General features: G+C 37.7%; 1 protein-coding gene and 1 pseudogene across 1 annotated transcript in view; one reads left to right on the top strand and one right to left on the bottom strand.

The window, feature by feature from the left end:
* ADGRG7 (adhesion G protein-coupled receptor G7) overlaps positions 1 to 25,983 on the top strand; it is an 87,729-nt gene that overhangs the window by 35,377 nt on the left and 26,369 nt on the right. Inside the window, 4 exon segments of the mRNA XM_068545678.1 lie at positions 753 to 1,103; positions 1,975 to 2,070; positions 8,237 to 8,391; positions 10,423 to 10,580. Coding sequence (XP_068401779.1) covers positions 753 to 1,103; positions 1,975 to 2,070; positions 8,237 to 8,391; positions 10,423 to 10,580 — 760 coding nt within the window.
* LOC137765787 (protein SET-like) lies at positions 19,957 to 21,315 on the bottom strand (annotated as a pseudogene).

The following is a 25,983-nucleotide window of genomic DNA, read 5'->3' as shown; positions in this document are numbered from 1 at the left end:
ACAGATTTGTTTATCAAATTCTGAGACATTAGAAATAGAGAAGTTCTTGAAGATGTTAGAACTTTAAGCACATTAATAGTGAAGTATTTATTTCAAGAGGCCTTATAATCTGAAAAATTCATAAGGATCTAGATGGTAGTGAATGGAAATTTTATAACTTTCTTTAATACTGGCCTGTATACCATAATATACAGAGACCTGTGATATGTCGTGAGTTTCAAAGAGAACTTGGTTCTACACCCACAAATTATATCTTCAGATGAAGGAACGGTCCTTGGGCATGTTTTACATTAGAAGACCTTGTTGTGGGCCATAGAAGTATAAACATATTGTGGATGCTAAGCATCACTGTCTGATGGATAAGTTGGCCCTGGCTGCCAGGCCTTCTGCTGCATTCTGTTGGTTATATCAAGTCACTGGACAGCCCTGGAGGGGGCTACACTGGGCATAAACTCCAGGAAGTAGAGTTCACAGGAGGGCATCTCTGGAAAACATCTATCACCTTGGATTAAAAGACAGGTTCAAGAAAGGAGGTATCAACATGTTTTCTCAAACTCACTTTGTGAGAATCAGGTAAGAAGAGAGAATGTTTGTCTGGTGTAGTTGGGAAGGTCCGTTTACCAGCTGGCCCACTGGGCTATGAGCTAGATTTACAGTGGGTAATAATATTCTTTTGTTCCCTCATGATTTCACTGGAGTTTATTTTTTGTAGTTGTTTTGTTTATTAATTATATTTATTTATTTATCTTCAGGAAAGTCAGAAAAACCTCAGTAACCTGGGTATTGGTCAATCTGTGCACATAAATGTTGATTTTCAACCTCCTTTTTGTGTTTGGAATCGAAAACTCCAATAAGAACTTAAAGACAAGTCATAGTGACACTGATAATACTGACTTCAGTAATAATGAAATGTCCAGACAAGACACCGTTGTCATCTTGAATCCCACATGCACTGCGATTGCTATCTTGCTGCACTATTTTGTGTTAGTGACATTTACCTGGATGGGACTCAGTGCTGCCCAGCTCTATTTCCTTCTTATTAGGACCATGAAGCCTCTTCCTCAGCATTTCATTCTTTTCATCTCTTTAATTGGATGGGGTAAGTGTTTGCTTCTCCACTTACTCAGGAATTTAATTTTGTTGAAATCATTTAATTTAAGCAAACACCTATTGAGGACCTAATAGTACAAGGCCTTGTGGTAGGGGCGATGGAAAATCCAGCAATCACTAAGAGTGCCTTCTGTCTAGTGAAGGAGTGTCTTCTCCTGTGAAGAAGGCAGATGTGATCAAGACAGCTATAATAGATACATCATGAGCTAACTTCAAGATGTTCATTTCCTTTAACATCACTATTTATTTGACTTGAGATTTAGGCCACATATAAACTTCTTAGCTACTTTATTTTTTTTTTGTAAATTAACTATATTTCTTTTTTTTGAATTTTATTTTATTGTTTTGAACACAGAAGCTTCTTATTAGTTATCTATTTTATACATATTAGTGTATATATGTCAATCCCAATCTCCCAATTCATCTCACCACCCCCCGACCCTGCTTTTCCTAGCTACTTTAAAAGAAATGTTTCAAGACAATCAGAGTGACTCTTTTAAGAAAAATAATTTGAAAAATTTAATGAGTTCTAGCAAGGAGAGTTGTTTTAGTGTTATCTAAATTTAAATTTATTCAAGTGAAAGAGGAATTAGACCATTTAAGAGTGGAAATTCTGGTAAGAGTTACGAAGAAATCAGAAATAGTATAGGATTGATATGTGTAGCCAACACTGATAGGGAAAGGAAAACACAGAAAAACTATGTGCACTGTTGACCTACATCTGTAGGATCATTTAGTACATTGTCTATAGTGGAAAGAACAATGCATCCTGAAAAAGGTCAGGTGTATAATTCATTCATGTTCCTTTATAATTAATCCCAGTCTTGGGTAAATTATTAATTCTGTGACTCTCTATCACATAAGGGTCCCGGCTATAGTGGTAGCTGTGACAGTGGGAATTATTTATTCTCAGAATGGGAATAATTCACAGTGGGAGTTAGACTACCGGCGAGAGGAAATGTAAGTTTATATTTTTTTAAATGTCCATTTCTTTGATATGAGTGTAACTATTCAATGACACTGAGTCCAAGTGTCACTGTAATATGCATCTCACTTTATAATTGTCATATTATAACTGTGTATTTCAAATTCTCAAAGAACACATTATATTTTAAATATAGTGACATGAAAATTTCCTATGATAAACCCTTTCGTAAAGCAAGTAATTGTCTTCTAAATTTATAAATGTGAACTTTTTTAATATTAAATTTGTCTTCTTTGATTAAGTCTGAAAATCACAGGACACAGGAAGTGTGATCCTTAGTAACCCCTTATCTTAGTTTTCTCATCTAGAAAATGGGAATAACAATAATAGTAATACCTGCTCTGGGGTTACTATGAAAGGTCAAGCATGTGTGAAAACATTTTCACACTTGAAACTGTTTGAAGCGCAGTATCCATGAAAGTGCTTGAAGAGCACTATCCATGCTTATGAACCAATTCTATGTTGATATGATTATAATGAGTATTTCATGATGATTTATCACACATAAATTCTCCCTGTGACTCCAGCGTGAAAAATTAACTGTCAATAATGGAAGTACCTGAATGCATGGTATATGCCTTCCATGTGGGGAGAGTAAGAAAGCGGGGCTGAACTCTATGTGTATTTCTGCTACCAAATGGCAACTGCTCTTTAATTTATCTTCCCTTCTTATTTTATAAATTCAACCATTCTGATCCCTGGATTCCGCCTTAAGTCCCAAACCAACTCAAATCAAAACAAAACTCTTGGAAATGTGCAAGTATACCCAAGGGAAGGCTGTGGTGTCAGAGTGCTTACCTATTTCCAGGGCTGACCGTGACCAAGTGTAGAATGGGGAGCTAACTGCCTGGCTTGATTTTAGGAGCCATATACTCTAGGCACTATTTTCTCTGTTTAATTGGGATTAAATATCTTTTAATGAGTTTTAAAATTTTAATTGCACAATTAGATATCAGGAGTAAAATGCAAATATCTCATGGGAGAGGTAATTCACCTCAAATTGCATTATTATTAATTTCCTATCCTAACCCAGCCACAGGGCTAGACCTACTCCTACAGAAGTCTTCAGTAGAAAGAAGCCTGCTGTCTTACATTTATTCACACCAAGATGTAAATAATTGAGAGCAGATTCTTTCCTGAGTACAGTATTAGATGTTAGGGAAGACACTAGGCAACTGATAATAAGAGTTGGGAAGAGGGGAAAGAATGTGTAACATGAATATCAGCTACATCTTGGACCCTTATCCCCCACTTTCCACCCTATACACACACATCAAGGCTCACATTTCTTCAGGATATATTTAGAAAGAGGAGGGACTTTTTTGGGTTTTCTTGAGTTATCTTCCCAGAAGTTGCTCCTCAATATATCATACTCCCTGTCCCCCCACCATGGCTCCCAGTTCTGCCAGTCACACCCGAAACCCCTAACCCAGTTCCCTTGATGTACTGCTATCTCTGCCAGGACCCAATTAAGGGGCGACTGCAGGGCAGGCCACACTCCTATTTAGTGCTCTATCCCCCAAATCTCTGTCCCACCATATAGGCTGTTTCAGACTTCCCTGAAGGGTTGAGGTAACCATTGGGAAATTATAATGCATGAGGAAGAATTTTCTGGAAGCATATGCTATATCTTCTACAGCTGTCTTTTCCCATGTTTCATGACAAAATCACCAAGGAGTTAAACGCTTCATCTGAGGTTCACCTATGATGCTCTCCAGACCTCAGGTTCATAGCTGTTTGTCAGATGCAGCCTTGACCTTGTGACTCTCCAATCTCAATTCTAGAAATCCCACTCCTACAAGGGTTAGTCTGCATGGAGGATCCATCTGTCTCCTCAGCAGTCTATTTTTCAAAATCTGGGTGATTAGATTCAGAATAACTAAGGGAGAGGCTCATGAGAACAAATCCAGCGTGACTATCTCTCCAAGCAATACAAAGGATGGAGGAGGTGAGGAGGTGTCCCTTCCTAGTGCACACCTCCTCATGGCCACAGGCATCCAAGCCTGTTTCCCATCCAGGTCTCCCCATCTGTGTGAGGTAACTGAGGAACCTTACAGACATTTGTATGCATACACACACAGATCTATAGTACAAATAGTAATACTTAGAAATTGTGTTGTCTAAAGTTTAAATAACTCATACAGATAAAGACAAATATTTGTCTAAATTGTTTCATAATTTGCAAGTCTGTCTTTATCTGATAGAGTTAGATATGCATTTTCTTTCTCTATCCTGTCCTCCCCTTTTAAACTGCTGAGAAATCAGCTCTTAACCTTATGGGGGTTCCCTTGTATGTTGTTTGTCATTTTTCCCTTGCTGCTTTCAATAATTTTTCTTTGTCTTTAATTTTTGCCAGTTTGATTAATGTGTGTCTCGGCATGTTTCTCCTTGGGTTTATCCTGTATGGGAGTCTCTGCGCTTCCTGGACTTGGGTGGCTATTTCCTTTCCCATGTTAGGGAAGTTTTCGACTATAATCTTTTCAAATATTTTCTCTGGTCCTTTCTCTCTCTCTTCTCCTGGGACCCCTATAATATGAATGTTGGTGCGTTTGTTGTCCCAGAGATCTCTTACGCTGTCTTCATTTCTTTTCATTCTTTTTTCTTTATTCTGTTCTGCGGCAGTGATTTCCACCATTCTGTCTTCCAGGTCACTAATCCGTTCTTCTGTCTCAGTTATTCTGCTATTGATTCCTTCTAGTGTATTTTTCAATTCAGTTATTGTATTGTTCATCTCTGTTTGTTTGTTCTTAAATTCTTCTAGGTTTTGTTAAACGTTTCTTGCATTTCCTCGATTCTTTCCTCCATCCTTTTTCGGAGGTCCTGGATCATCTTCACTATCATTATTCTGAATTCTTTTTCTGGAAGGTTGCCTATCTCCACTTCATTTAGTTGCTGTTCTGGGGTTTTATCTTGTTCCTTCATCTAGGACATAATCCTCTGCCTTTTCATTTTGTCTGTCTTTCTGTGATTGTGGTTTTTGTTCTGCAGGCTGCAGGATTGTAGTTCTTCTTGCTTCTGCTGTCTGCCCTCTGGTGGATGAGGCTATCTAAGAGGCTTGTGCAAGCTTCGTGATGGGAGGGACTGGTGGTAGGTAGAGCTGGGTGTTGCTCTGGTGGGCAGAGCTCAGTAAAACTTTAATCCATTTGTCTGCTGAAGGGTGGGGCTGTGTTCTCTCCCTGTTGGTCATTTGGCCTGAGGCGACCCAGCACTGGAGCCTACAGGCTCTTTGGTGGGGCTAATGGTGGACTTTGGGAGGGCTCACACCAAGGAGTACTTCCCAGAACTTCTACTGCCAGTGTCCTTGTCCCCATGGGGAGCCACAGCCACCCCCTGCCTTTGCAGGAGACCCTCCAACACTAGCAGGTAGGTTGGTTCAGTCTCCTATGGAGTCACTGCTCCTTCCCCCTGGGTCCTGGTGTGTACAAGATTTTGTGTGTGCCCTCCAAGAGTGAAGTCTCTGTTTCCCACAGTCCTGTTGAAGTCCTGTAGTCAAATCCTGCCTGACTGCAAAGTCCAATTCTCTGGGGATTCCTCCTCCCATTGCTGGACCCCCAGGTTGGGAAGCCTGATGTGGAGCTCAGAACCTTCACTCCAGTGGGTGGACTTCTGTGGTATAATTGTTCTCCAGTTTGTGAGTAGCCCACGCAATGGTTATGGGATTTGATTTTATTGTGATTGTGCCCCTCCTATCATCTTATTGTGGCTTCTCCTTTGTCTTTGGATGTGGGGTATCTTTTTTGGTGAGTTCCAGTGTTTTCCTGTAGATGATTGTTCAGCAGTTCGTTGTGATTCTGGTGCTCTTGCAAGAAGGAGTGAGTGCACCTCCTTCTACTCCACCACCTTGAACCAATCTCCTCCTTTTCATTTTTAAAATTCATTACAGAGATCTGAAATCATCCCAATTTCCTTCTAGGTCATTCAGATTAGAAATATGATTTCTAATAATTTAAATTGTAACAACATTCCAATGCAAAACAGCTTAGAAATCCTTTGGCATGTATAATAATGGTGTTTACCTACAAGGGACAGAAAACAGACATTAATTGATTGCCAAATATATACCAGGGCTTCTCACATTATTTTGTTAATACCCTACTGCCTACCTGATACCTTCACTTGGCTGGACAAGTGATGGGACGTCTCCTGGTCTTCCCTCCCAAACCTGTTCTTCTCATCATCTTCCCCAACTCAGTTGACAGTAATTCCATCCTTCCAGATACTCAAGCCAAAGATTTGGAGTCACTCTTAACTCTCCTATATCTCCCATCTAACCTATCAATAAATCCTTTTGCTTTACTTTTAAAAAATATATATATTTATTTATTTGGCTGCGCTGGGTCTTAGTTGCAGCACGCGGGATCTTCACTGTGGCATGAGTGATCTTAGTTGAATCTTTAGTTGCCACATGCAGGCTTTTAGTCATGGCATGTGGAATCTAGTTTCCTGACGAGGGATCGAACCCAGGCCCCCTACATTGGGAGCGTGGAGTCTTAACCACTGGACCACCAGGGAAGTCCCCTTTTGTTTTACTTTTAAACATATCTAGAATCAGACTATTTCTCAACATCTCCTCTCCCTGGTTCCAAGCCACCTGATTGTTGCAGTAGACCCCTAGCTGATCTCCTCCTTTGGCATGTGCTCTTCTTTTATCCCTGCATCTAGCTAAAGTAATACTTTTAAAACTAAAGACAGAGCATGTTAAGTTTCTCCTTCTTGCCAAGAGTACATGCAGTCACCTATAAAGCCCTGACATAATTTGCATCTTTTTACTAATCCCATCTACTTACATACTCTGTTCTAGCCACACTGGCCTCTTTGCTTAAGCTCTCAACTCAGAGCCTTTGCACTTGCTGTTCCCTCTGCCTAGAACACCCTTCCCCCTCATCTACTTCAGATCAAATATTTTTTTCCATAAGGATTTTCCTGACCACTCTATTTAAAATGAAACATTTCCTCCCCTGGTCCCCCAGGCATACACACAGACACACAGACACACATATACATATACATAGTAATACCTACCCTCATTACCTGCTTTATTTTTCTTCACAGCACTTGTTAACTTCTGTTATGGTATATATCTTATTAATTCATTAGTTTTATTTATTTTCTGCATTAGAATAAATTCACTAAAGAAAGGCATTTTGGTTTTTCATTCACTGCTAATATCTTGGTATCTAGAACAATGTCTGGCACATAGCATGTACTCTGTAAATGCTTATTAAATGAATGAATTTATTCTTACAACAATGCCAGGAGATGATTACTACACTTCACAGATGAGAAAAAAAATACCACCAAAACTACCACCAACAATAACAAAAAGACAAAAACAAAAACAGACGCAATGAGGTTAAAGAACTATTCAAATATTTTTTAAACATTAAACTTTAAAAAATGCCTATTAATAAGAGACAGTTTAAATAATTTATGGTATAATGAAATAATGGAATAATATGCAGCCATAAAAAATCATAAGGATAATCTTTATATTCTGATATGGAATGATCTCCAAGATGTGTTTTTAAGTAAGGTATAGAAGTATCATGTTATCCTTTGCTTCAAAATCAGGAAAAAATATACATTTGCTGGTGTATGCATAGTCTAAATCTGGAAGAATACACAAGAAACATTGAATACCGCCGGAGATAAAAACTAGGTGAGTAGGGATAGTTGTAGGAGGGGTCTTGTCTCTCTATGATGATTTGTACCTTTAAAATTTTGAGCCATCTGAGTGTGCTACATAGTCAAAAAGAAAATTAAACAGTAACTTAACTAAAGTCAGAAACCTAGTAAGTGACAGACAGTGACATTTATATTCAGGACTGCCTAACTCAAAAGCCCACTTTCTTTCCGCTAGCCCATACTGTCTCACAGAGAAATTTGGCAGAATCAGTGCATTTAATTTTTCTACTTGGTTGAATTCTTGAAAATCATCTCCAATATATAGAAGGCAAAGAGATATTGACTTTTAGCAAGTCTTTCAGTCGAGTGAATGTCAATGGTGTGAACAGCATAGAGAAGAGTGTATACCTTTCTTTCTGCTGAAATCATTTCTTTTCTCTGCTTTCTTAGTCTGCTGAAATCATTTCTTTTCTCTGCTTTCTTAGTCTGCTGAAATCATTTCTTTTCTCTCCACAGCTGCTGGCTGGCAACTCAAGAAAGCAGTGGTTTGATAACAAGTCCATTGTTGCGGTCATTCATCATACCTGTGACCATTATCCTCATCAGCAATGTTGTTATATTTATTGTCATTGTAGTCAAAGTGCTGTGGAAGAATAATCAGAATCTGAAGAGGTAAGATTCCCAATGAATCAGAAGCTGGAAGGCATGGCTCATCTAGTACTAAATATAGCACAGGAATACATCCACAGCTCCTAGAAGAGTTTTCAGATTTGGGGGAAATGGCAAGGATATGTGGTTTGCAGGACAGATTTTCTCTTAAACTTTGTCTCAGAAGGTGGATCTTCTCATCTTCCAACATCAAGACTACAATGTGAGTCTATTGCATTACCTAAGATACTTTTGTGCTGTATGAGCCCAACTAAAAACCCAACCCAAAGACATCAAGAAAAAACATTTATCCCCCAATCCCAAATATTCATGAAATCAGATTCGAATAATTAAAAATATGAGAGGGTTGTGAGTAGATGCTGGCAACTGTATTTTCATTTTAGAAACTAGTAACTGTAGGTTATATTTTACATGTGTTACCTGAATCACATAATAGCTTTAAATTTTTAAAAACTAGTTGCAAACATATAAAAATTGGAACATCGGGCAACATTGGGCCCACATTCCCTGCAGATGGGGCGTGTGCTCTCTGGTTTATCAGTTCCCATGTGAACTGCTTCTTTCCTCTCTGTAACTTTTCTGACCCCAATAAGCATTTTCATTGTCATCACTAATATACAGAAAGAGCTTTCAGTTGGAGAGACAAAGAACAGAAACTATTAAACACATACACTCCCGCCAACTCCACATCCCACAGCATGAATTGGTTAGAACACAGTGTTAATGAGGCTGTGAATTCAGGCTTAATTCTACAAGACTCTTCTTAACCCAAGTAGACTTACTGTAAGTACATCTGTGAACTTTGTTGGTCGCCATATAGATCCATTTTGAATGAACAGATGGGTGAAAACAGCCATCATTAGTGGGAATGTAATCTTAAACGTGTACTTTACCAATCAAGAGTATCATCTTTCCTATATGGATGATAACCCATATTGAGGGGAAATGTGGAGAAAAGACTATCACTGATAATCATTCAAACCTATGTTTTCTTAACAATGCAGAAGAACCTTGGTGAAGTCTTGTTAGCCTAATTGTAAGTTAAGTTATATTTCTTTTATACAAAGCAATATCATTTTGGCCACAGACATCAAAAAAATTTGTAATGTTTCAAAATTTTGACTGGTAGCTCATGGTTCTTAAATTAGCTTAGTTACAGTGAAGAGCAGGTTACAATTTAATTGTTTAACAAATTTTCTTCTATGTATCAGTTAGCTTTTGCTGTATAACAAATTACCCCCAAATTCAATGGCTTAGAATGATAAATATTTATTACTTGTCATAAGTTTGAGTGTTGATCATGTAGTTGTTTTGGTTTTGGCTGGCTTGAATGCTGGTAGATAATTTAGGATGAATCACTTTCATGTCTGATGGTTGGTGGTTGGTTGGTATTGAATGGGAACTGCTCATTTGGGAAAGCTCATCTCTGCTGCATGTGGTCTCTCTTTTAACATAATACTCTCAGGGTTCCAAAGAGCAATAAGAAAAGACACGCTCTGATGAGTGGAATGCTTTCAAGCCTTTGTTTGTGGAACAAATGCTAATGTCCCTCTGGTCAAAGTAAGTCATATGGCCAAGCTCAGGTTCCAGGGATATAGACTTAGCATGACAGGGAAGAAGGTCACTCTGCGCTTTAATAACTTTTCATTCTGATATCAACTTATGGCATGGGACGGTCCCAGATGCCCAAAAAAGGAATTACTGATCCAGTAGTTATAATCGCTAAAATCAAATTCAGTTCCAAAGAAAAAGTTAATTCTATGTGAAATTTGCCTGCAGTAGTATTTAAGGAACTGTTTATGCCTGAGCTTTTAAGCAGATATCACTGTCTTCCTCCCTTCCTTCCTTCCTCTCTTCCTCTCTTTCTCTCTTTTATTCAGAGTGACATAGGTTTTTCCACCTGAGGCATAATATTGTTTAATGAACAGTGTATATGTGCAGCTGAATACATATTTTCAGTAGGAGGGTAACAATGATATTAATAAGTAAAAACCTGAATGAACCATATTTCCTTTCTTGTTTTCTCTTACTTCGCACAAAGAAGGTTTCAATCCTAAAGAAGTTTCTTAGCACGTTATCTGTTGCAGTCGTTTTTGGAGTTACCTGGATTCTGGCATACTTAATGCTAATTGATAATGATGGCATCAGGGTCACCTTCAGCTGCTTATTCTGCCTTTTCAGCACTACTCAGGTATGGGGTGGATTAGTCTGAAAGTAGCAGGCTATGGAGTGGCGGAGATGATATCCCCTGGACCAAAGTTTTCTTATCTTAAAACTCCCTGAAGGTTATTGCTTAGTTACTTTTGGGTGACTCTATTTTTAATACACTTTGAGGAAAGGGGAAGAAAAACTTTTTTATGACTTACCTACTATATCCTTTCCTGGACTGGAATTCATGGAACATAATTGCAATGGGGTTGGCCAATGTTAGTCCCTCTTCTCTGAGCAGAAGAGATTTTGTTGAGCAGCTAGCTTGGGAGGCACCTCCTTTGCCTTTCTGCCATGCAGCAGGTTCACAGCACCTCACCGTGGTTATATGGTCAATGTTACAGTGATCCCTGGAGCTAGGACCCCTGTGGTTGGCTTAATTTTTTCTTTCTCTCTTTTTTGAAATTTTATGATTATTTATCTTATTTTTAAAAAAACTTTATTGAGGAATAATTGGGAATAATTGCCAACTATAACTGTATATTTTAAAATGTACAACGTGATGATTTGATACACATATACATATAGAATGATCAAAATAACACATCCATCACTTTACGTAGTTAATTTTTTTTCTTTTTTTTTTTTATTAAAGTGTGGTGGAAGTATAGTTGATTTACAATGCCGTGTTAGTTTCTGGTGTACAGCAAAGTGATTCCGTTTTTTATATAAATATATATATATCTATACTTTTATACATGCTTTTCGATTATAGGTTATTACAAGATATTGAGCATAGTTCCCTGTGCTATACAGTAGGTCCTTGCTGGTTACCTTTTTTTTTTTGGCTGCATTGCGTCTTTGTTGCTGCATGCGGGCTTCCTCTAGTTGAGGAGAGCAGGGGCTACTCTTTGTTGCGGTGCGTGGGCTTCTCGTTGCGGTGGCTTCTCTTGTTGCAGAGCATGGGCTCTAGACACACGGGCTTCAGCAGTTGTGGCTCCTGGGCTTAGTTGCTCCATGGCATGTGTGGTCTTCCTGGACCAGGGATCGAACCCGTGTCCCCTGCATTGGCAGGCGGATTCTTAACCACTGCGCCACCAGGGAAGTCCCTGGTTACCTATTTTTTATATGGTAGTGTGTACATGTTAATCCCAAACACTTAATTTATCTCCCCCAATCCTGTTATCCCCTTTGGTAACTATAGGCTTGTTTTCTATGTCTGTGGGTCTATTTATGTTTTGTAAATAAGTTCATTTGTATTATTTTTAAAGACATAGTTAAATTTTTTGTGTGTGTATGGTGAGAATGCTTAACTACTCAGCAACATTTAAGTACATGATACCATATTATCAACTATAGTCACCATGTTGTACATTGGGTTCTTATTTTTCTTATAGTTGAAAACTTTGTACTCTTTGACCTATACTACCCCATTTACCTCTCCCCCCAGCCCCTAGCAACCACCATTCTACTTTCTGTTTCTATGAAATTGGCTTAAAAAAATTCCACATGTAACTGATACCATATGTATTTGTCATTCTTGTCTGGCTTATACCAATTAGCGTAATGCCCTCCAGGCTCATCTATGTTGTCACAAATGGCAGGATTTCCTTCTTTTTTATGGCTGAATAATATTCCATTGCGTGTATCTACCATGCATTTTCTTTACGCATTCATTCATCAAAGGACATTTAGGTTGTTTCCATATCTTGGCTATTGTGAATAATGCTGCAGTGAACATGGGTGTGCAGTTTTCCCTTCAAGATAATGATTTCAACCTTTAGGATAGTTTTTTCAAATTTTAGGATAGATGTTTCTGTGAAAAATACCATTGGAATTTTGGTAGGATTGCATTGAATCTTTAGATTACTTTGGGTAGTATGGAAATTTTCACAATATTAATTTTTCCAGTCCAAGAACACAGATACCTTTCCATTGATTTTTGTCTTCTTCAGTCTTTTTCATCAGTGTCATAGCTTTCAGTGTATAGATTTTTCCTTGGTTAAACTTATTTCTAAGTATTTCATTGTTTTTTATACTATTGTAAGTGGGATTGATTTCTTAATTTCTTTTTCAGGTAGTTTGTTGTTAGTGTATAGAAATGCAAATGATTTCTTTTTCTTTTTTTTTTAAACCTTGGTTGGAGTATAATTGCTCTACAATGGTGTGTTAGTTTCTGCTTTATAACAAAGTGCATCAGCCATACATATATATTCATATATCCCCAGACCTCCTCCCTCTCGCGTCTCCCTCCCACCCTCCCTATCCCATCCCTCTAGGTGGTCACAAAGCACTGAGCTGATCTCCCTGTGCTATGTAAAATGTATCTATTTTACGTTTAGTAGTGTATATATGTCCATGCCACTCTCTCACTTCGTCCCAGCTTACCCTTCCCCCTCCCCGTGTCCTCAAGTCTATTCTCTACATCTGCGTCTTTATTCCTGTCCTGCCCCTAGGTTCTTCAGAACCATTTTTTTTTTTTTTAGATTCCATATATATGTGTTAGCACATGGTATTTGTTTTTCTCTTTCTGACTTACTTCACTCTGTATGACAGACTCTAGGTCCATCCACCTCACTACAAATAACTCGATTTCGTTTATTTATTTATTTATTTATTTATTTATTTATTTATTTATTTATTTTTCACACACACCCACTGTATTTTATTTTTACAAGAGATAAATAGACTGACACCAAGCATTGTACATGGATGACCGCAACAAAAGCAACAATGATTGCAATTACCAAACATGAAACACACTCATACTATGTCATAATATTGACATTCAGTCCAGTAATCCTCCACTGTAACAGCTCCTTTACTTTGCAGTGAAAATTGATTTGTATATTCTTTGCCTCTGAGTCCTTGTGGGATTTTTTTTTTTTTTTAATTCAGACAGAAAGTCACGAAAATTATACTCATCCTCATCAGTTCACTCAGTCCCATGTAATTAATTTTTTTTTTTATCTTGATCTTTTGTTAGCACTTTTATGAGTTCATCAGTTTTTCATTAGAGTTCTGAAAATGCTTATTCATTCAGTTCAGCAGTACAGTCAGTTACCAGAAACCTGTACTTGTCAGAGTCTCTTCCATGAATTTTTTGAAGATGAAACCCTTTTATAGGAACATATTTGCAAAATCATCAGAGTACACCCAGAACTGTCTGTAAATGACAAAAGACTTAAAAATGACCACGGTTAAAGATTTGATGAAAGTTCATAATAATGCAGTTGACAAGAAAATTAGTTATTTCTGAGATATACATTTTAAAGTAATAACTAGGATTATTACATATAACATTATACCAGAACATATAAGATTTTTAGACATTTCATGTAATGTCTGAAACATTTATATTAACATATTTCCATACATATTTCCATACAAATACAAATATAAGATTTTTAGAAATTTCATGTAATGTCTGAAACATTTATATTAACATATTTCCATACATATTTCCATACAAATACAAATATAAGATTTTTAGAAATTTCATGTAATGTCTGAAACATTTATATTAACATATTTCCATACAAATAACCCAATAAAAGTTTAGTATTCGTTGTTTTGTTTGTTTTTTTATACTGCAGGTTCTTATTAGGCATCAATTTTATACACATCAGTGTATACATGTCAATCCCAATCGCCCAATTCAGCACACCACCATCCCCACCTCACCGCAGTTTTCCCCCCTTGGTGTCCATATGTCCATTCTCTACATCTGTGTCTCAACTTCTGCCCTGCAAACTGGCTCATCTGTACCATTTTTCTAGGTTCCACATACATGCATTAATATACGATATTTGTTTTTCTCTTTCTGACTTACTTCACTCTGTATGACTGTCTCTAGATCCATCCACGTCTCAACAATTGACTCAGTTTCGTTCCTTTTTATGGCTGAGTAATATTCCATTGTATATATGTACCACAACTTCTTTATCCATTCGTCTGTTGATGGGCATTTAGGTTGCTTCCATGACCTGGCTATTGTAAATAGTGCTGCAATGAACATTCGGGTGCATGTGTCTTTTTGAATTACGGTTTTCTCTGGGTATATGCCCAGTAGTGGGATTGCTGGGTCATATGGTAATTCTATTTTTAGTTTTTTAAGGAACCTCCATATTGTTCTCCATAGTGGCTGTATCAATTTACATTCCCACCAACAGTGCAAGAGGGTTCCCTTTTCTCCACACCCTCTCCAGCATTTGTTGTTTGTAGATTTTCTGATGATGCCCATTCTAACAGGAGTGAGGTGATACCTCATTGTAGTTTTGGTTTGCATTTCTCTAATAATTAGTGATGTTGAGCATCTTTTCATGTGCTTCGTGGCCGTCTGTATGTCTTCTTTGGAGAAATGTCTATTTAGGTCTTCTGCCCATTTTTGGATTGGGGTGTTTGTTTCTTTGATATTGAGCTGAATGAGCTGTTTATATATTTTGGAGATTAATCCTTTGTCCGTTGATTCATTTGCAAATATTTTCTCCCATTCCGAGGGTTGTCTTTTCGTCTTGTTTATGGTTTCCTTTGCTGTGCAAAAGCTTTGAAGTTTCATTAGGTCCCACTTGTTTATTTTTGTTTTTATTTCCATTACTCTAGGAGGTGGATCAAAAAAGATCTTGCTGTGATTTATGTCAAAGAGTGTTCTTCCTATGTTTTCCTCTAAGAGTTTTATAGTGTCCAGTCTTATATTTAGGTCTCTAATCCATTTTGAGTTTATTTTTGTGTATGGTGTTAGGGAGTATTCTAATTTCATTCTTTTACATGTAGCTGTCCAGTTTTCCCAGCACCACTTATTGAAGAGACTGTCTTTTCTCCATTGTATATCTTTGCCTCCTTTGTCATAGATTAGTTGACCATAGGTGCATGGGTTAATCTCTGGGCTTTCTATCTTGTTCCATTGATCTATGTTTCTGTTTTTGTGCCAGTACCATATTGTCTTGATTACTGTAGCTTTGTAGTAGAGTCTGAAGTCAGGGAGTCTGATTCCTCCAGCTCCATTTTTTTGCCTCAAGACTGCCTTGGCTATTCGGGGTCTTTTGTGTCTCCATACAAATTTTAAGATGATTTGTTCTAGCTCCGTAAAAAATGCCATTGGTAATTTGATAGGGATTGCATTGAACCTGTAGATTGCTTTGGGTAGTATACTCATTTTCACAATGTTGATTCTTCCAATCCAAGAACATGGTATATCTCTCCATCTGTTGGTATCATCTTTAATTTCTTTCATCAGTGTCTTATAGTTTTCTGCATACAGGTCTTTTGTCTCCCTAGGTAGGTTTATTCCTAGGTATTTTATTCTTTTTGTTGCAATGGTAAATGGGAGTGTTTCCATAATTTCTCTTTCAGATTTTTCATCATTAGTGTATAGGAATGCAAGAGATTTCTGTGCATTAATTTTGTATCCTGCAACTTTACCATATTCATTAATTAGCTCTACCAGTTTTCTGGTGGCAGTTTTAGGATTCTCTATGTATAGTATCATGTCATCCACATACAGTGACAGTTTTACTTCTTCTTTTCCAATTTGTATTCCTTTTATTTCTTTTTCTTCTCTGATTGCCGTGGCTAGGACTTCCAGAACTATGTTGAATAATAGTGGTGAGAGTGGACATCCTTGTCTCGTTCCTGATCTTAGAGGAAATGCTTTCAGTTTTTCACCATTGAGAATGATGTTTGCTGTGGGTTTGTCATATATGGCCTTTATTATGTTGAGGTAGGTTCCCTCTATGCCCACTTTCTGGAGAGTTTTTATCAGAAATGGGTGTTGAATTTTGTCAAAAGCTTTTTCTGCATCTATTGAGATGATCATATGGTTTTTATTCTTCAATTTGTTAATATGGTGTATCACATTGATTGATTTGCGTATATTGAAGAATCCTTGCATCCCTGGGATAAATCCCACTTGATCGTGGTGTATGATCCTTTTAATGTGTTGTTGGATTCTGTTTGCTAGTATTTTGTTGAGGATTTTTGCATCTATATTCATCAGTGATATTGGTCTGTAATTTTCTTTTTTTGTAGTGTCTTTGTTTGGTTTTGGTATCAGGGTGATGGTGGCCTCATAGAATGAGTTTGGGAGTGTTCCTTCCTCTGCAATTTTTTGGAAGAGTTTGAGAAGGATGGGTGTTAGCTCTTCTCTAAATGTTTGATAGAATTCACCTGTGAAGCCATCTGGTCCTGGACTTTTGTTTGTTGGAAGATTTTTAATCACAGTTTCAATTTCATTACTTGTGATTGGTCTATTCATATTTTCTATTTCTTCCTGATTCAGTCTTGGAAGGTTATACCTTTCTAAGAATTTGTCCATTTCTTCCAGGTTGTCCATTTTATTGGCATAAAGTTGCTTGTAGTAGTCTCTTAGGATGCTTTGTATTTCTGCAGTGTCTGTTGTAACTTCTCCTTTTTCATTTCTGATTTTATTGATTTGAGTCCTCTCCCTCTTTTTCTTGATGAGTCTGGCTAATGGCTTATCAATTTTGTTTATCTTCTCAAAGAACCAACTTTTAGTTTTATTGATCTTTGCTATTGTTTTCTTTGTTTCTATTTCATTTATTTCTGCTCTGATCTTTATGATTTCTTTCCTTCTGCTAACTTTGGGTTTTGTTTGTTCTTCTTTCTCTAGTTTATTTAGGTGTAAGGTTAGATTGTTTACTTGAGAGTTTTCTTGTTTCTTTAGGTAGGCTTGTAGGCTATAAACTTCCCTCTTAGAACTGCTTTTGCTGCATCCCATAGGTTTTGGGTCGTCGTGTTTTCATTGTCATTTGTCTCTAGGTATTTTTTTATTTCCTCTTTGATTTCTTCAGTGGTCTCTTGGTTATTTAGTAACGTATTGTTTAGCCTCCATGTGTTTGTCTTTTTTACGTTTTTTTCCCTGTAATTCATTTCTAATCTCATAGCGTTGTGGTCAGAAAAGATGCTTGATATGATTTCAATTTTCTTAAATTTACTGAGGCTTGATTTGTGACCCAAGATGTGATCTATCCTGGAGAATGTTCCGTGCGCACTTGAGAAGAACGTGTAATCTGCTGTTTTTGGATGGAATGTCCTATATATATCAATTAAATCTATCTGGTCTATTGTGTCATTTAAAGCTTCTGTTTCCTTATTTATTTTCGTTTTGGATGATCTGTCCATTGGCGTAAGTGAAGTGTTAAAGTCCCCCACTATTATTATGTTACTGTCGATTTCCTCTTTTATAGCTGTTAGCAGTTGCCTTATGTATTGAGGTGCTCCTATGTTGGGTGCATATATATTTATAATTGTTATATCTTCTTCTTGGATTGACCCCTGGATCATTATGTAGTGTCCTTCCTTGTCTCTTGTAACATTCTTTATTTTAAAGTCTATTTTATCTGATATGAGTATAGCTACTCCAGCTTTCTTTTGATTTCCATTTGCATGGAATATCTTTTTCTATCCCCTCACTTTCAGTCTGTATGTGTCCCTAGGTCTAAAGTGGGTCTCTTGTAGACAGCATATATATGGGTCTTGTTTTTGTATCCATTCAGCCAGTCTATGTCTTTTGGTTGGGGCATTTAATCCATTCACGTTTAAGGTAATTATCGATATGTATGTTCCTATGACCATTTTCTTAATTGTTTTGGGTTTGTTTTTGTAGGTCCTTTTCTTCTCTTGTGTTTCCCACTTAGAGAAGTTCCTTTAGCCTTTGTTGTAGAGCTGGTTTGGTGGTGCTGAATTCTGTTAGCTTTTGCTTGTCTGTAAAGCTTTTGATTTCTCCATCAAATCTAAATGAGATCCTTGCCGGGTAGAGTAATCTTGGTTGTAAGTTCTTCCCTTTCATCACTTTAAGTATATCATGCCACTCCCTTCTGGCTTGCAGAGTTTCTGCTGAGAAATCAGCTGTTAACCTTATGGGAGTTCCCTTGTATGTTATTTGTCGTTTTTCCCTTGCTGCTTTCAATAATTTTTCTTTGTCTTTAATTTTTGCCACTTTGATTACTATGTGTCTCGGCGTGTTTCTCCTTGGGTTTATTCTGTATGGGACTCTCTGCGCTTCCTGGACTTGGGTGGCTATTTCCTTTCCCATGTTAGGGAAGTTTTCGACTATAATCTCTTCAAATATTTTCTCTGGTCCTTTCTCTCTCTTTTCTCCTTCTGGGACCCCTATAATGCGAATGTTGTTGCGTTTAATGTTGTCCCAGAGGTCTCTTAGGCTGTCTTCATTTCTTTTCATTCTTTTTTCTTTAGTCTGTTCCGCAGCAGTGAATTCCACCATTCTGTCTTCCAGGTCACTTATCCGTTCTTCTGCCTCAGTTATTCTGCTATTGATTCCTTGTAGTGTAGTTTTCATTTCAGTTATTGTATTGGTCATCTCTGTTTGTTTGTTCTTTAATTCTTCTAGGTCTTTGTTAATCATTTCTTGCATCTTCTCAATCTTTGCCTCCATTCTTATTCCGAGGTCCTGGATCATCTTCACTATCATTATTCTGAATTCTTTTTCTGGAAGGTTGCCTATCTCCACTTCATTTAGTTGTTTTTCTGGGGTTTTTTCTTGTTCCTTCATCTGGTACATAGCCCTCTGCCTTTTCATCTTCTCTATCTTTCTGTAACTGTGGTTTTTTGTCCACAGGCTGCAGGATTGTAGTTTTTCTTGCTTCTGTTGTCTGCCCTCTGGTCGATTTCGTTTATTTTTATGGCTGAGTAATATTCCATTGTATAAATGTGCCACATCTTCTTTATCCATTCTTCTGTCGATGGACACTTAGGTTGCTTCCATGTCCTGGCTATTGTAAATAGAGCTGCAATGAACATTGTGGTACATGACTCTTTTTGAATTATGGTTTTCTCAGGGTATATGCCCAGTGGTGGGATTGCTGGGTCATATGGTAGTTCTATTTTTAGGTTTTTAAGGAACCTCCATACTGTTCTCCATAGTGGCTGTATCAATTTAGATCCCCACCAACAGTGCAAGAGGGTTCCCTTTTCTCCACACGCTCTCCAGCATTTATTGTTTGTAGATTTTTTGATGATGGCCATTCTGACTGGTGTGAGGTGATACCTCATTGTAGTTTTTTTTTTTGTGTGTGTGTGTACACATTTAGTTTTATTGTAACAAGCAACTTGTACACTTTTAACGTTTAAAACTGAGCATCATCTTTCCTTTCCAGTGAAATAAAAAGAAAAATTTAAAAATAAACAGGAACAAAATTACAATAGAGAATGTCAATTGCAAATAAGATCCTACAGGTTCTGCTGATTCTCCCATCGAGTGGCAGGGCTCAAGTCATCATTAGGAGAGAATTTTATTTTAAAAGTGTCATCTTAAACTGCAAGGATGTCCGTTAAACATCACAATTAAACATGCCAAAGGAGAAGCCATGTTGTCAAAATGCCCACTTAACCCACCCAAACATCTCAAACCCACCCTTTGATGACCTTCTATAACCCCATTTTTTAAAGTTTTTTTTTCTTTTTTTAAACAAGAGAAAGTAGACAGATACATGTTGGTAAATGCTAACTGTCCATATTCACATAGAGACACAGTGTAATCTCTGAGCCCAATATACAGAGAAAGGAGGAAAAAAGCTAGAATTCTATGCACTACTACACAGGGGCCTAGCACCCTCCAGCTTCCAGCAGAGCTAAGGGAGCAGAAGGTTTTTCTTTTTTCCCACAGAGCATGGTGGTGTTGATTCCATAAAGTTTTTGTTGAGACAGGAAGGGATAAAAATGAATCTGGAACAGAAAGGGGTAGAGATTCTTTTCCCACTGAATTCTGCTCAAGGTATTTCCCCCCAAAATAAGTTGTGAGCCATGGTATAAAGGAGAAAAGAGACCTCAAAAACAGGGCAACTGAGCACAAGCGGAGAAGGAGAAAAAAAAAAAAAAAAAGACTGCAACTTGCTCCCAGGGACTGGAGAAAATTAAAAAAGGAAGGTTGGAATCCATCAGTGTTCTATTAGTCATCTTCTCCTTCATCTTCCTTTCCTTCCTCCCCCTCATCATCATCTTCATCTTCTTCACCTTCATCCTCATCCCCTTCTTCATCAGTATCTTCCAATCCTTCTTCCTCTTCATCATCATCATCATCTTCTTCTCCTTCCCCTTCCTCATCATCCATGTCCGGAAGCAAGTAGTACTGTAATGGATTTGGCCAAATATCATCTTTGATGACCTCTCCTAACTCATCTGCACCTGCATCAGAATGATCAGTAAACCAGGTGAAGAAGCTTTATGGTTCCTCATGCTGTCTCTTCCTGTTGGCTTTATTCTGCATTTGACTTGAACGTTTTGTCAAATCCTTTCTGGATTTCCATTTGATTTCAGTGGATTTTGAAGATGTATCACCACTCTCATTCAGATGAAATTCTTTGGAGAGAACTTTATTTACGAAGTAAGGGTTTTCATCAAAATAAACATCTATTCTGTAACCTGATTTAATATCTTCAAATTCTGTCACTTCGACTCTTGTCAAATAATGCAGTGCCTCTTCATCCTCCTCCCCAAGCAGTGCAGACACTTGTGGATGGTTAAAAAATGTTGTTACCCAAAAATTTGGGATTTTGGCGATCAATTCCAACCTCTTCTGAAAAAACGGTTGGTGGAGTTTGTTATATTTCTGTTCTATTTTCAAAATCTCCTCACTGGCTTGTTCGTTAAGTCTGTCTATTTCATTTTGTACTTCATCAATATGTTCAATTGCTTCTTGCTGTTCTTTTTCTGAGGTCTCGTCGGCCCCGTCGTGGTTGGAGTTGAGCTCCTTTTTACTGACTTTGGCCACCAGCGCCGACATGGTGCTGCTCCGCGGTCGGGGTGGGGGGAGCGGGGAGGGGGAGAGAAGGGAAGGCGAAGGGGGCAGGCAGCGGCTTCCCCTCACACCACACGCGCAGGCGCTCACTCGGTCCGGCCGCCTCCTCCCGGCGCTCGCTCGCTTGCTTTCCCTCCCCCTGGCTCGCGCGTGCTGCCCTCACGGCCTGATGATGAGGGAGGGGCTGGGGCTGCATGCCGGGCCCCGGCCCGGGCTCCTGCTTACGGAGGGGAGGCGGCGGCGGGAGGGCAGGCGGCTTTGCTCCCTCACTCACGCTCTGCACTCCAGCTCGCTGTTCCATCTCCCTGAGCCGCCTCCTCCTCCACCTCCTCCTCACGGCCTCATTGTAGTTTTGATTTGCATTTCTCTAATGATTAGTGATGTTGAGCATCCTTTCATCTGTTTGTTGGCAATCTGTATATCTTCTTTGGAGAAATGTCTACTTAGATCTTCTGCCCATTTGTGGATTGAGTTGTTTGTTTTTTTGGTATTGAGCTACATGAGCTGCTTGTAAATTTTGGAGATTAATCTTTTGTCAGTTGCTTCGTTTGCAAATATTTTCTCCCATTCTGAGGGTTGTCTTTTTGTTTTGTTTATAGTTTCCTTTGCTGTGCAGAAGCTTATAAGTTTCATTAGGTCCCATTTGTTTATTTTTGTTTTTATTTCCATTTCTCTAGGAGGTGGGTCAAAAAGGATCTTTGCTATGATTTATGTCATAGAGCATTCTGCCTATGTTTTCCTCTTAGAGTTTTATAGTGTCTGGCCTTACATTTAGGTCTTTAATCCATTTTGAGTTTATTTTTGTGTATGGTGTTAGGGAGTGTTCTGATTTCATTCTTTTACATGTAGCTGTCCAGTTTTCCCAGCACCACTTATTGAAGAGTCTGTCTTTTCTCCACTGTATATTCTTGCCTCCTTATTCAAAAATAAGGTGACCATATGTACGTGGGTTTATCTCTGGGCTTTCTATCCCATTCCATTGATCTATATTTCTGTTTTTCTGCCAGTACCATGCTGTCTTCATTACTGTAGCTTTGTAGTATAGTGTGAAGTCCAGGAGCCTGATTCCTCCAGCTACGTTTTTCTTTCTCAAGATTCCTTTGGCTATTCGTGGTCTTTTGTGTATCCATACAAATTGTGAAATTTTTTGTTCTAATTCTGTGAAAAATGCCATTGGTAATTTGATAGGGATTGCATTGAATCTGTAGATTGCTTTGGGTAGTAGAGTCATTTTCACAGTGTTGATTCTTCCAATCCAAGAATCTGGTATATCTCTCCATCTGTTTGTATCATCTTTAATTTCTTTCATCAGTGTCTTATACTTTTCTGCATTCGGGTCTTTTGTCTCCTTAGGTAGGTTTATTCCTATGTATTTTATTCTTTTTTTGCAATGGTAAATGCGAGTGTTTCCTTAATTTCTCTTTCAGATTTTTCATCATTAGTGTATAGGGATGCAAGAGATTTCTGTGCATTAATTTTGTATCCTGCTACTTTACCGAATTCAATGATCAGCTCTAGTAGTTTTCTGGTAGCATCTTTAGGATTCTCTATGCATAGTATCATGTCATCTGCAAACAGTGACAGCTTTACTTCTTCTTTTCCAATTTGGATTCCTTTTATTTCTTTTTCTTCTCTGATTGCTGTGGCTAAAACTTCCAAAACTATGTTGAATAATAGTGGTGAGAGTGGACAACCTTGTCTTGTTCCTGATCTTAGAGGAAATGGTTTCAATGGTTTCCCTCTGTGCCTACTGTCTGGAGGGTTTTTATCATAAATGGGTGTTGAATTTTGTTGTGAGCTTTTTCTGCATGTATTGAGATGATCATATGGTTTTTCTCTTTCAATTTGTTGATATGGTGTATCACGTTGATTGATTTGCATATATTGAAGAATCCTTGCATTCCTGGGATAAACCCCACTTCATCATGGTTTTGATCCTTTGAATGTGCTGTTGGATTCTGTTTGCTAGTATTTTGTTGAGGATTTTTGCATCTATGTTCATCAGTGATATTAGCCGGTAGTTTTCTACTTTTGTGGCATCTCTGTCTGGTTTTGGTGTCAGGATGATGGAGGCCTCATGGAAAGAGTTTGGGGGTGTTCCTCACTCTGCTATATTTTGGAAGAGTTTGAGAAGTATAGGTGTTAGCTCTTCTCTAAATGTTTGATAGAATTCGCCTGTGAAGCCATCTGGTCCTGGGCTTTTGTTTGTTGGAAGATTTTTAATCACAGTCTCAGTTTCAGTGCTTGTGATTGGTCTGTTTATATTTTCTATTTCTTCCTGGTTCAGTCTCAGAAGGTTGTGCTTTTCTAAGAATTTGTCCATTTTTTCCAGGTTGTCCATTTTATTGGCATATAGTTGCTTGTACTAATTTCTCATGATCCTTTGTATTTCTGCAGTGTCATTTGTTACTTGTCCGTTTTCATTTCTAATTCTATTGATTTGAGTCTTCTTCCTTTTTTTCGTGGTGAGTCTGCCTAATGGTTTATCAATTTTGTTTATCTTCTCCAAGAACCAGCTTTTAGTTTTATTGATCTTTGCTATTGTTTCCTTCATTTCTTTTTCATTTATTTCTTATCTGATCTTTATGATTTCTTTCCTTCTGCTAACTAAGGGGTTTTTTGTTCTTCTTTCTCTAATTGCTTTTGGTGTAAGGTTAGGTTTTTTATTTGAGATGTTTCTTGTCTCTTGAGGTAGGATTGTATTGCTATAAACTTGCCTCTTAGAACTGCTTTTGCTGCATTCCATAGGCTTTGGGTCGTCGTGTTTTCATTGTCATTTTTTTCTAGGTATTTTTTGATTTCCTCTTTGATTTCTTCAGTGATCTCTTGGTTATTTAGTAGTGTATTGTTTAGCCTTCATGTGTTTGTAGTTTTTACAGATTTTTTCCTGTAATATCTAGTTTCATAGCATTTTGGTCGGAAAAGATACTTGATATGATTTCAATTTTCTTTAATTTACCAAGGCTTGATTTGTGACCCAAGATATGATGTATCCTGGAGAATGTTCCATGAGCACTTGAGAAGAAAGTGTATTCTGTTGTTTTTGGATAGAATGTCCTATAAGTATCAATTAAGTCCATCTTGTTTAATGTATCATTTAAAGCTTGTGTTTCCTTACTTATTTTTATTTTGGATGATCTGTCCATTGGTGAAAGTGGGGTGTTAAAGTCCCCTACTATGATTGTGTTACTGTTGATTTCCCCTTTTATGGCTGTTAGCATTTGCCTTATGTATTGAGGTGCTCCTATGTTGGGTGCATAAATATTTACAAGTGTTATATCTTCTTCTTGGATTCATCCCTTGATCCTTATGTAGTGTCCTTCTTTGTTTCTTGTAATAATCTTTATTTTAAAGTCTATTTTTTCTGATGTGAGCATTGCTACTCCAGCTTTCTTTTGATTTCCATTTGCATGGAATACCTTCTTCCATCCCCTCACTTTCAATCTGTATGTGTCCCTTGGTCTGAAGTGTGTCTCTTGTAGACCGCATATATATCGGTCTTCTGTTTGTATCCATTCAGCCTGTCTGTTTCTTTTGGTTGGAGCATTTAATCCATTTACATTTAAGGCAGTTATCGATATGTATGTTGCTATTACCATTTTCTAATTGTTTTGGGTTTGTTATTGTAGGTCTTTTCCTTCTCTTGTGTTTCCTACCTAGAGAAGTTCCTTTAGCATTTGTTGTAAAGCTGGCTTGGTGGTGCTGAATTCTCTTAGCTTTTGCTCGTCTGTAAAGGTTTTAATTTCTCCATCTTATCTGAATGAGATCCTTGCTGGGTAGAGTAATCTTGGTTGTAGGTTTTTTCCTTTCATCACTTTAAATATGTCCTGCCACTCCCTTCTAGCTTGCAGAGTTTCTGCTGAAATATCAGCTGTTAACCTTATGGGGATTCCCTTGTATGTTATTTGTTGCTTTTCCCTTGCTGCTTTTAATGTTTTTTCTTTGTATTTAATTTTTGATAGTTTGGTTAATATGTGTCTTGACATGTTTCTCCTTGGATTTATCCTGTATGAGACTCTCTGTGCTTCCTGGACTTGATTGACTATTTCCTTTCCCATATTAGGGAATTTTTCAACTATAATCTCTTCAAATATTTTCTCAGTCCCTTTCTTTTTCTCTTCTTCTTCTAGGACTCCTGTCATTCGAATGTTGGTGCATTTAATGTTGTCCCAGAGGTCTCTGAGACTGTCCTCAATTCTTTTCATTCTTTTTTCTTTATTCTGCTCTGCAATAGTTATTTCCACTATTTTATCTTCCAGGTCACTTATCCGTTCTTCTGCCTCAGTTATTCTGCTGTTTATTCCTTCTAGAGAATTTTAAATTTCATTTATTGTGTTATTCAGCATTGTTTGTTTGCTGTTTATTTCTTCTACGTCCTTGTTAAACGTTTCTTGTATTTTCTCCATTCTATTTCCAAGATTTTGGATCATCTTTACTATCATTACTCTGACTTCTTTTTCAGGTAGACTGCCTATTTCCTGTTCATTTGTTTGGTCTGGTGGGTTTTTACCTTGCTCCTTTATTTGCTGTGTGTTTCTCTGTCTTCTCATTTTGCTTAACTTACTATCTTTGGGGTCTCCTTTTTGCAGGCTGCAGGTTCGTAGTTCCCGTTGTTTTTGGTGTCTGCCCCCAGTGGCCAAGTTTGGCTCAGTGGGTTTTATAGGCTTCCTGG

Source organism: Eschrichtius robustus, chromosome 6 (genome assembly GCF_028021215.1).
Source record: "Eschrichtius robustus isolate mEscRob2 chromosome 6, mEscRob2.pri, whole genome shotgun sequence".
Lineage (NCBI taxonomy): Eukaryota > Metazoa > Chordata > Mammalia > Artiodactyla > Eschrichtiidae > Eschrichtius > Eschrichtius robustus.
The sequence above is the reverse complement of the archived record's forward strand: the minus strand, read 5'-3'. Positions and strand labels throughout refer to the sequence as shown.